Genomic DNA, 12,166 nt, shown 5'->3' on the forward strand with positions numbered 1-12,166 from the left:
ACAGAACAATTCAATATAATTATTAAAAGTAAAAATAAAATATCCCAAAAAATTCATCAGCTCCCATAAATGAATTATTTTTCAATATGAGTTATCCATTGACTTTCACTCCCAGATATTCTGGAGATGCGAGCTGTAAAAGTCAACTTACAAACTGACAAGTCGATCGATCTGCACTGGCTTATATAGGCATCGGGCTCGACTGTCGTGACGTCACGACAAAGTGAAAATACCCGGCATCTTTGTTATTGCAAAGAAGCTTTGATATGCTGCCATGCCGATCGGATCGACGAAAGGAATCACGCACCCTAGGGCGCGGATAATTACTGTTTGGTACATTTGGGACTTGTGCTGATGAACTTCGTAAACATAAACAAAAGCAATCGTAAACAGTTAAAGCGTGACTTGGGAATGTAAGATGTCGAGGAATTTCGGGGTAATGCTAATTACCGACCTCGTCCCAACTTGGTAACTATACAATTGATGATGCAATAAATATACAATTAATTAAACATATTATTTGTCGTTTTATAGTCCAATATTTTACAGGGAGAATTGTTTAACTTGTACTGTGTATTTCCACAGAAAGTGTTTCCCATAATAGTGGGAATAAATAGGGAACCGTAACATATTTAAAAATCTTTGCTAGAAAATTAATATTTTTGATGTTTCAGCGATTCAGAGTTTGAATTTCTCAATATGCATATTTTGATTGCCGATGTTACGCGCCATTGCTCTGACGTCATAGGTGTCAATCCAGGTCAAGTGAAGTACTTATTGTGTATAAAAAAGGGCTCATTTGTTGTGTCTATTAAACTTGTTAGAAAATAATTAAGAGATAACTGGATAATTGACAGCTGGTAAGGTATAATTTAGGGCTTTAGGATGCACAAATGTGCACAAGAAAGGTTTTGGGAAGATTTTTTTCCCACATTTCCTGGACTTGGTCGAGATTCTGCAAATGCGATGCAGTTTATCTCCATTCAGAACTATCATTTATGCCCGATCAGTCACGATTTTGTTTTCTGTCCAATAAAATATTTTAAGAAAAGATACCTTTTGAAAAAGTAATAAATGACAAACATGCATTTTTTGAAAGAATCTAGTAGGAATGTTGTGAACTTCGTAATGGCGTACGGTGCCACTGAAGAACTGTCATTTCTAGTACATGATATTCACTGCTGGAACAGATAGAAAATATACAGGATTTATTTATATATAATTAAGTATAATAATAATGAAGGAGAATTCAAAATTCCCATATTTATAAATGTTTACGAAGTTAAACTTTAGTAATTCGTTCTATTTAGTCGAAGTCCCGAGTTGTCAACGACTTCATCTTCTGTGACCTCTCCAGTTGTTGGCGTATTTTCTGATTATTTCTCTCTGCTAGATGTTCATATTACATAAAAGATTGACGTCCATAACTAAAAGAATATCGTCAATGTCAAAATTTCAACCGGTCATATTTTGTACTCTAGTTATTTAGCGTAAAAATCTATTCAATATATTTCTTCTGACGATAAGCTTTACGAGCTCTATTGACCATTGACACCTAAGATGTTTCAGTACCACGTGACCCCTATCTAATTAGTGGAGATTTTTATTTAGAAGATCCTATGTTACGGGCGTTTTATCGTCTAATTACGGCCGTTTTCAACATTATTTTAGAATTAAACAATAATTATATGTTTCAAGAATACAATAGTGTTTCAATTTTAAGAAATTTAGATACATGATAAAAACCCTTTAACTTACAATTATCCATTCCTATGTTGACACGATATATCCCAGTGAGCTTGAAATAAAAGACACCACAGAGTCTGACACATATGTTTCATATTTGGATATTTACTAAAAAAAAGATGTTAATGATAATCTAACAACAAAGCTTTATGATAAACGTGATGACTTTAACTTTTCAATCATCAACTTCCTTTACTTATGCAGCAATATACCTTATCGCCTGCATATGGGATGTATATCTCTCAGTTGATTTGATATGCAAGAGCATGCTACTTATGAACAATTTCTAAAACGAGGACCCCCCAGCAGGGCTTGTCCTGCACCCGCTTGGGGTCTGGAGCCCCCAGATCTCCGGCTGATTTTCCCAGTTTCTCCAAAAAGGGTTGTTTCCCCCAAAACCTAGAATAATCCCTGATGATGTTTTATGTTAAACAGTGCACATGCTAAATAGCATAGACTTACCTCTTTAATGTGAAAAATTTACTGTATAACAGCACAATGAACTAATTTGAATGAAGGTCAAGTTCAAAGGTCACAAGGTCGGCAAGCATTGTACAAGGGGCATTTGAAAAGTTCTGAGTACTGATTGATAAAACATTAACCGTTAAACGGAAATTACTGAGTTTGATATCATTTTATTACGTAATAACTCTGAAAATGATGTCAGAATCTCGAATGTCTAGCATACTGACCATAGAAATGAAGTAACAAGAGACATAATTTCTGTGAAATAAAATTCTAAAGTCAACATTTGTTCATTACTCGGATGCAGGCTAACGGACACAACTACCAACTGGTAGAATGTTTACATAGACTACAGTCTATCATATGGAGGTTATATTCAGGAACTCTTATAATTCTGAGGTGGTTTAAGAGTGTGTCAAACATAGCATGTTATTATCGAATCTCGCGCAAAATATTGGGTAAAAAAGACGCTGCTGTGAGAAAAACACAAAGTTTAAAACCACAGTAGAATAGTGGAAAGTGTTACAGAATTTGCTGGCATTAATTCGTCAGGTATTTTAACCAATTATGTGGGAACGATTAAAGCTCAAGAGAGGTTAAGCTAAAGATGTCCCATATTTTCTCGTAAAAACCAAAATGGCGCCGGTGTAGTTTTAACCCCACCGTAACTCGATATGTTCGAAAATTTTCAATCATGGAAAATAAATAAGATTATACATGGCAATGAAACTCAGATTTATTTTTTTGAGTCGAAAGTCAAAAGCAATACATGTAGTGAGTTTTGGATTGCCGAAGTTGAAATAATATGAATAAATACGCACAGAAACTTGTCCCGGGGAAGACTTTAATTTGTACGTCTTATTCGTAAACGGTAAGAGTCCTGACACTCAAGATACATTTGTGGAAAACTGCATTGTTACACTTCAGTTTTATATAGAATATGTTTTATTTAATATAGTGGAGAGCTTTATAATAGACCGAAAATTCAGCTATATCATATAAATAAAATTCTGTTATAAACGCATAAGATAACATTACCGTGCTTATTAACTAAGCAGAAAATTAAAATGTGGAATTGCTGATTTACCGTACCAATCTCATAGTCTTACTCTACTTCTATGCAAATTTTCTTTGCAATATCTTTTCAAAGAAGCCTTTGACAGCACTTTTTCGATGTTCTCATGTGAACAAAAAATGCGACTTTTCAGTATGCTCAACATTTGAGATTCTGACGTCATTTTTGGAGTTAATTACGTCATAAATATAAGAAAATGACGTTCATATAAGTGCAAATTTTTCAGCTCTTTTCATTGGTATCAAACTTATTAACTTCTGTGAAATGGTTAATATTTTAGCATGCAGTTCTTAGAACTTTTCAAATGCCCCTCGTATTTTACAAAATTCAAAGTTCCTAGCAATATATGTGCAAAATTTCAAATCCATACCTTTTACAGTTCTCAAGATATAGGGTGTGACAGACGGACGGACAGACAGACTCTTGGTTAGTGATCCCTAAGTGTTGCTCTGCTCTGCAGATGACACAAAAAACTAAAATATTTAAAATAGGAATATCAATTGTTATGGTTCAGTCTTCTTCCAAATATTGCTGTTGTTCAAGAGACCGGTTGAAACTAGCACAAAAGATGTAACATCCCCTAGCTTTCCCACTTCTGTGCACTAGTATGTGATTTTTATGAACCAGTCTGCTTCTGAATCTTTGCCCTTCTTTATCGCTGTAATTGTCTGACTTGTAAAACAGTTTATTTTTTTTCTTTTGAAGGCGAGGATACAATATGTAGGGTCTGGAACAAGAGCTAATTGTTGACTGTTGGCAACCAAACTTTAAAATGCCTTTAATTGATGTTAAAGGTGTTCATGTCAACTTTCCATTTGAGCCATATCCTTGCCAGGTGACATACATGGAAAAAGTGATTGAATGCCTTCAGAAGGTAAGTACAGGATTACTACAATATACCATGATTCATAAGGAAATGGACACTGTATTCTTGAGATTTTTAAGTGAATCTTAGCTATGAGGAATATTGAAGTAAACAATAGGTGCAGAGTTTTGTACATAAATTCATTTTCTTTAAGATTTAGTGCATATATTGATTGTAACCTGCCGTTTCCCTTGGGAATTTTTATGCCAATCTTTATGGTAACATAATGGCCAGATTTGGAGCTATAAATTTTGATTATTCTGACATGAACAGTTACAAATAAAATACACAGGCATTGTAAATAGAGGATATTCAATGTTTTGTAGATGAATATGGAATTTATTTCATGAGTGGGACAGGATTTTTTGATATTTTCACGAGTGAGAAGCATGAATGAAAATATCAAAAAATCCTGTCTCACGAGTGAAATAAATTCCATATTCATCTACAAAACATTGAATTTTCTGTTTATTACATTTTCTTTGATTTTCCCTTTGCGTCTGTCTTTTCTTAACCCAGTGTCATAGGCTGTGACGTCATAGTTGAGTGGTTGAGACGTCATAGCTTAGCAGTTGTGAGATTGAAAACGTATACGTTACATAGCATGGATTTTAGCAACATATTTGGGAAGAAATTTGCAGTTTTAGCTCTATCAAGATGTTTAGTTACTATATATCTCTATCTTATGACATGCCAGAAATTTTTTTTTACTTACTTTGATATCCTTTCACACTGTGAGAGAATATCATTTTGGTATCCTTTCACACTGTGAGAGAATATCACTTTTATTCAATAAATAAATCACAGTATTTCACTGTTGAAAATGTAACAATATGTCCTATTAGTCCAATATAAACACATTTTACTGTTAAATCATTTTATTGTTGGTTTTTTTCTGTATAGTTCAACAGTTCTGCCTGCTCCATCATCATTTTTTTACCTTGAGTTGTGATATAGAATCAGAATAATAAATGGTTCACTGGTCTTGTGAAGAACTTAAAACTGTTAATAATTAGTTCATTTATAATACTTATCGTACAATGATAATTGCCAACTTCACTACATCATCTTTGAAAAAGGTCACTAGAATAATTTGTTTGGAGCAAAGGATTATTTGTTGGGAGCATAGACTTGTTAATCAACACTTGACTTAGTAATTGGTCCTTATTTGATGTTACACTTTTTAAAGATTTATAACTCTGTTACATCATCTTTCAATGTTACTACAAGAATAATTGTTAACCTTTTACTCTTGACTTAAGATTTTAAGAATACACAATTTGCTCATCATTAAAATTCTATATAATACATAAATCATACAAACGTGTCTTATTAGAATGTCAATGGAATCTTGGAAAGTCCCACAGGTACTGGCAAAACCCTGTGTCTTCTGTGTTCATCCCTGGCGTGGCTCCAGGACAAGAAAGCTCAGGTGGAACTCAATCGTCAGGCCAACATATCCTCCCTAATGGGGGACAATGGCAGTCTGCAGAACAACCAGATTGAGGCTCTGAAGAAGAGTTTAGAGTCCAGCACGGGCATGACTTGGGGAGGGAGTGAATTTGGTAAGATTTCCTATAATACATATACATCTATGGAGCTGGATATTGAGATGCAGTGAAAGTCTTTGAAGATTTTAATTTGTGGAGTAGATTTTTATCATCATATCGATGTTGTTTCCAGTTGATCAGCAGGATGAGTCATGTAATGAAAAAAAGATGAGTCACTGACAATGTAAAATAGACAAATTTAACAATGTTGAACAAATTGATATGAAGTAAACAAATGAGAGCATGCCACAGTGTTTTTCAAATGACATCAGTCAATGTGATAGGCGCCTAGTACATTTATTTAAATGTTATTGATTTTGATCAAAAGGAAAGATTAATTTTGCTAGGTGATAAATGATGCTTGTAATTTATATGTACTCCAAATTTACATAAGTATTTTATGTTTGTCCATGTAGACTAATCAGGTATTGTTTTCAATAGCTGTGCCCAAGATAATATACGCCTCTCGGACCCACTCTCAGCTAACACAAGCGGTTCAGGAGCTGAAAAGATCTGCCTATAACATGTAAGGAAAAATGTTTTACTTAAAAAAAATGTCCTTTTAATGTACATGTGTATTGTAAATCTAGAAAATTTTAATGTAAATTTATTCTTAGCAATTTCATGCATGTAGTCAATTTGCAAAAATATCTTTCTTAAAAATAAAGTTAACATATAAAAATTTACCAGCATCGCTGCTATTTAAACAAATAAATAGTTAGTAGTAAAAGGAAACAGAAACAGATTAATACAGATTTTGGTCTAAAATAACATATTTTTCAACTCAAATGAACTGGACTATTTTAAACTTATTCTTAGTCAATAATTTATATCTGAAGGTTTGTTTACATGATTTAAGCCTGCTTTCTGTATATGTATCTTTGCAACCTGACACTATTTTGGAGATGATAACAGTAATGAGTGAGACTTTAATTGTCAAACAGTTGACAAAGCACTCCTCCAGTTTACTAATTATTGATTCTCTGCAGCCCAAAATTGCCTTTGGAAGCTATTGTCTAATCTTGTCTACCTGAACCATGTGTGCAAAGCAACACAAAATTTCCCATCGCACGCGCACTGATTAAAAAAATCAGAGTTTGTCTGAATACATGTAAACAAAGAAGTGTGGATGACTAAGTAAAAACACTGGACCTGTTTTCACATACAAATAATAGAAAAAATTTTTAGCGTATATACACTTGTATATAAATGCATGATTTAAAAAAAGATCCTTGAGGTTTTAGTTAAGTTTTCCTTATTTTTAATCAGCAATGATGTGAATTCACAAAATTTAGAAACATAAAAATTAATATATATTACATTTTGACCCAAATTAGCAAAAAATAAATTGACATGAAAATTTCCAGATTTACAGTATCTCATTTTATCTTTAAATCCTGTGGCTATGAATCATTTGTGATAAGTTTTAATGCAGGAATGGGTAAAAAATTAAGAACCCTCTCTTCACTGCATACTAAAGAGTTCCGATTCTGTCGTGTTTTTCTGCATTTAAAGTGATCTGCCCTTAGATCTAAATTTAAATAAATTGTGATGTGTTTTACTCAATTTGTAATCAATTGAAGCATTCTAAACATTTTAAAAGGTCAAAATAAATTAATTGCACATTTTATTTTCTCCTCTGAAGTAAACAACAGTGATTTCTGTTCATTGATACTTTGTTGTCTTTGAACATTTTTCCTGGGGGTAAATGCCACATACCATATATTGAAAATTACATATATAAGCTCAATATTTACATATTTATACAATATAATTTTCTCACTCAGTGTCCAGAAACATTTTGCACTGGTGTATAGAGGGTCCTTAATGTGGTATTTTCACTATGGAGAACATTCCCTGTATTTATTTTTTACATAGCCCAAGCGATTCCTGCAGGTACTGTATACAGGGAAAATTTCGCCCGTTTTATTTTCGCTGTTGTAATAAGTGAGTTAATTTAAAATGGGGCAAATTCAAGGTAACATTATTATCTCTTTAACAAAAACTGTATTGGACAAATTTAAAACCGGACAAATTTGTTTGCAAGTGTGAAAGAGCTTTGCCAGTGCAAAATAAACAAGGCAAAATAACCCTGTATACAGTATCCCCCATGTGCCCACCTCTATAGATACATGTTCACTACTTTCTGTCTTTTTTCCAGTTTGGGTTTCTTTTACACCAAGAGTCAGTTAGTCAAAGAGATTTTTAACCACCACGTTTGTTTGACTTTCATTGTGCGATTTAATTGTTTACAAATCCACTGCACATACACAAGCTCTTCATTATCTTTATTTTTTATGTAACCCAACAAAAACTACATTTAAAATTTAATATATTTAATACATGTAATATCTTTTAAAAGAAACTGAAAATATAATTTTACAAAAGGTGGAAATTATCTTTGGAGAATTATTTTTCAAGAAGAACAAGAAGTGTTTTTTTTTTTTTTTTACAATTACAAGTTGACCAACTTTAAATGCTTGATGCCCATAATTAATATCCAGGGTTTTGAACTTGTAATTGAAAAAAAATTGCCCTGTAGTTGAGGATGTGCATTGGATAAGGAAAACAAATCAATTTAATGGCTTATTGTGACAGCATTCGAAACATTTACCACAGCAAATTAATGTTCTGCATCCTAGTAATTCCCAAGTAGTCTGAACCCGGGGCTATATTGATAATGCAACTTCTATTCCCAGAGTGTATGTCTGCTTGGGTTATTTAGGGTCATCTTGTGCATAGAAGTATCATAACGTTTTATTGCCTATTAGGCAGAATCAATAGGATCATTTACATTGTCTGCATGCATATACCACTCCTACAGTCTTTTTCTTGAAAAAAATGTATACTTGTCTATATAAGTTCATTTTAATTGCTTGCATTCATATACCATTTCTACAATCATTTTCAAGGACAATGAAACTTTTCTTTATATCCTAATTTAGATATCAATTCAATTACTATTGGCAATGCTGGCAGTTTCAGGGTTCCATCTCTTTCAACCCACATTAGTGATTTTTGTCTTTTGCTCTTTAAGGAATTCGGTAAAACATAACTTTTGTCAGTAGAGTCTTTCATTTCATTGATTTTTCCAGTAGCTATTTTCTTTCATGCTTCTGTAGAGATTTGTGGTAATTGTGTAGATCTGGCATGCTTAAAGCTTATGGATAAGATGAATAGTTGTACAAGAGAAAACAAGACTATGAATCATTGATTTTCCTTTTTGGGTTATTCGTCAGATATTGTACCAAGTAGCTGATGCAGCCTTAGATGAGTAATATTACTAAAAAGTTTTCAAAAATGCCAGTTTAATATTTAAAAGAATTCTAGGGAAATTTAAATATTTATGGGAACTGCATAATTGAACCAAACATACTGCATCACAGACAGAGGGATTAAACATGGTATTTATTATGTAAACTACAGGAAAAGATGGTTATTGCAAACATGCTTATAATAAATACATGCGAAGGGATTTTCATTCCCTGTAATTCTAAAGCTTATTACGATCTTATTCATCAACAAATTGCATTTATAATGAATTGTTTTTATAACGAATCAAAATTGTTTGTCCTTGGCTTTTCCATGTAAGCTTGTTTTACTGTATACCGATTTCCTGGAATGATGTTACGTACTTGCATGTGTCAAGAAACACAGATGTGTTGAATTTGAAGGAAAGGATTTCTTAAAGTCCAAAAAAACATTTTTACAGTTAGTGTCTAGAGCTTCCTTAAGGACATACGCAACATAGTTTGAACCTTATTGTCTTTTTCCCTGGAGTTGAAGAGTTCTGATACTTAAAGAAACAGTGTGCTACATTTTAATGTCTATATATGCTGTTGTACACTTCTTCTAAAACAAGTTTGGATGAACAAAACATTTAGAATATATGTTTAGTAATTTTTGTATATTTTTCTTTTAATTATACAAGAATTTTCATCAATTAATATCTTTTCAAAACCCGTGGTAATGCATGCTGATTTTTGTCTACGAACATCTGATAGCACTGTAATCTTAAATTTAGAATATCTTGAAAAATTATCGGTAGGTAAGGTATGTTGCGTATGTCCTTAAGTAGCTCAGAAAGACTTTTCATTGGTGTATAGAGGTTAAGATAAATATAAGTAAAATCTGTGAAATTTCTCCAATGAATTGACTAAGGGTCATTGAAACTAAATTAAGTGATATATATACAGTAGTAGGACTTCTTCAAAAACTATAAATCCAAAATTTTACTGAAAAAGACCATTTTGGAATTAAAACTTGCCAGATGCTGTTAGTGCCTGTCTTTTCAAAGCCAGCAATTTTTTTTATAGCACTTACAAATAGTTTAAGATGAACAACTTTACTATCTCTTTGGATAGTTAAAGAACAATAAGTTTCATGCAAAATAATGTTGTCAATCTTTCCAGATCCAAATTTGTGTAATCTGGCAATGCTTAATTAAGATGTGATTCTCTTTTGAATTACCAAAATAGTTTCATTTTAAAAAAGTGTCAAGTCTCTTTTCATGGTCAAGGTCAGTAAAATTGGTTAACTACAGGTAACTGTTTTTAAAGGTCAAAATCTGCAGGGGCTGACAAATAGATTTTTTAGGCACTTGTCCAAGGGCAAGTGCATGGTCAAAATTCACTTGCCCTACCTGAATAATGGCTTGTTCCACCATGAACTATTAATTATCATATTTATATATATTTTAAAAAAAATGGAATACAACTACTGAGTAAATCATGCAAACCCCTGTACAAAGCTTTAGATCTATGACTTGCATATGGATTTTTTTTTTTCAAGTCACTTGCCCACGGGCAAGTGGTTGATAAAATTCCAATTGCCCACCCTTAAAATTCATTAGCCCTGGGCATCGGGCAATGGGATTTGTCAGCCCCTGATCTGAATAACTGATTAGGCAAAGATGTGACTCTTTTCAGTATCAATGACAATGTAACTGATTTTCTATTAAAAGGAGTATAAACTCTTTTTTAGGGTCAAAGTCAGTGTCATTGGTTCAAGAGAACAACTGTGTATCCATGAACATGTCCGGAAGGAAATGAGTAATGCTGCAAAGGTACAATACAGTTCTGATGTATGTGATGATTCAGTACAGGAGATAGATGGAGTTTTTCAAAGTTTACACTTTATTTTGCTGATTTTCAGGTTCATATGTGCAGAGCTAAAGTAGCAGGAAGAACATGTTTTTACTTCAATCACTTTGAAGGTACATGAATGGGTTAAAAATATTTATCTGACAAACAAATTATTAAAGTTAATTTCAACGAGGAATATAAATTATGTGAATAAATATACTGAGTCTGACATTTTGGTTGTATTTTTTCTGCTGAAAAGAAAACGTGATGTTTTCATGAAAACTTTAATTATCAAATAATATGGATGATTTTTTATTGGTTGTTTCAGAGATCAAACGTAACAGTGACCCTCGGCAGTTAGTAGGAGATGTGGTGGACATTGAAGACATGGTGCGATTTGGAGAAAAACAAAGGTATGTAAATTCATTTCTACATGTTCTATGAATACATTCATTTCTATGAAATGTGATGATGATCATTGAAAAGGAAAGTGATTTTGAAGTTCATGTATTCTAGATCTAGGCCTCTGACTTCATTTTAGGGTTTGTCCATACTACATTGCAAAAGAACTGAAAAATGATGCAGATATAATATTTATGCCATACAACTACTTACTTGATGCCAAGGTAATGTAAAGTATGAAACTTTCCTTAAAGCATGTATCACACATTTGAAGATGATTCGTGATGTATTGTTGTTTAATTTCAAGCAGCATGAATGTTGTGCTGCAAATTATCATAATCATTTATTTTTGCCAAGATTTATTATTATACCCCCCACTTGAAAAGCAGGAGGTATATAGTGATAGGGGTTTCTGTCTAAAAGTCCTTCCATCCGCATGTCTGTTACTCTTGGTGGTACCCATCTCTTAATCCCAACTCCTCCTATACCACTAGATAAAATTTAATGAAACTTTCACAGAATATTTATAACATAGTGCTTTTTGTGCATTTCTTAATTTTCCTTTCCATGAGACGCATATTTTGGGTTTGCCATAGCAAAACCTCGGCTCTGCCATTCTCTCTATAATATTGGGGGTACCTACTCTTATCTGATACTCCTCCTATACCACTGAATAAAATTTACAAGGCTTTCACAGAATTTTTATTGTATAGTGCCATTGTGCACCTCCTATTTTACATTTCCATTAGACAATATTTGGGGTTTCCCATAGCAAGAAATGGACTTAACCATTATACTCGTGTGGGAGCAGGGCTTATTATTTTGTGAGCTCAGTGCTCATAGTACCTCTAGTTAATTACTTTGTACTGTAATTTAAAAAAAAAAAAAAAATTTTTAAACTGTGTCTTAATCATTTCTTTTTATAATGAATTCTCCAGTAAGCAGATAACTATTTATATAAAATACCTGTTTGGATTTT

General features: G+C 32.7%; 1 protein-coding gene across 1 annotated transcript in view; it reads left to right on the top strand.

Moving 5' to 3' along the window:
* LOC133206062 (regulator of telomere elongation helicase 1-like) overlaps positions 1-12,166 on the top strand; it is a 38,221-nt gene that overhangs the window by 1,914 nt on the left and 24,141 nt on the right. The window contains exons 2-8 of the mRNA XM_061341987.1: positions 3,992-4,160; positions 5,488-5,716; positions 6,143-6,227; positions 10,685-10,766; positions 10,856-10,916; positions 11,114-11,198; positions 11,327-11,411. Coding sequence (XP_061197971.1) covers positions 4,059-4,160; positions 5,488-5,716; positions 6,143-6,227; positions 10,685-10,766; positions 10,856-10,916; positions 11,114-11,198; positions 11,327-11,411 — 729 coding nt within the window. The 5' untranslated portion in view covers positions 3,992-4,058. The remainder of the gene's footprint in view (positions 1-3,991; positions 4,161-5,487; positions 5,717-6,142; positions 6,228-10,684; positions 10,767-10,855; positions 10,917-11,113; positions 11,199-11,326; positions 11,412-12,166) is intronic.

The sequence above is a fragment of the Saccostrea echinata genome, unplaced genomic scaffold (assembly GCF_033153115.1).
Source record: "Saccostrea echinata isolate AGI-Se365-2 ecotype Australia unplaced genomic scaffold, CSIRO_AGI_Sech_v1 ptg000002l, whole genome shotgun sequence".
Taxonomy (NCBI): domain Eukaryota; kingdom Metazoa; phylum Mollusca; class Bivalvia; order Ostreida; family Ostreidae; genus Saccostrea; species Saccostrea echinata.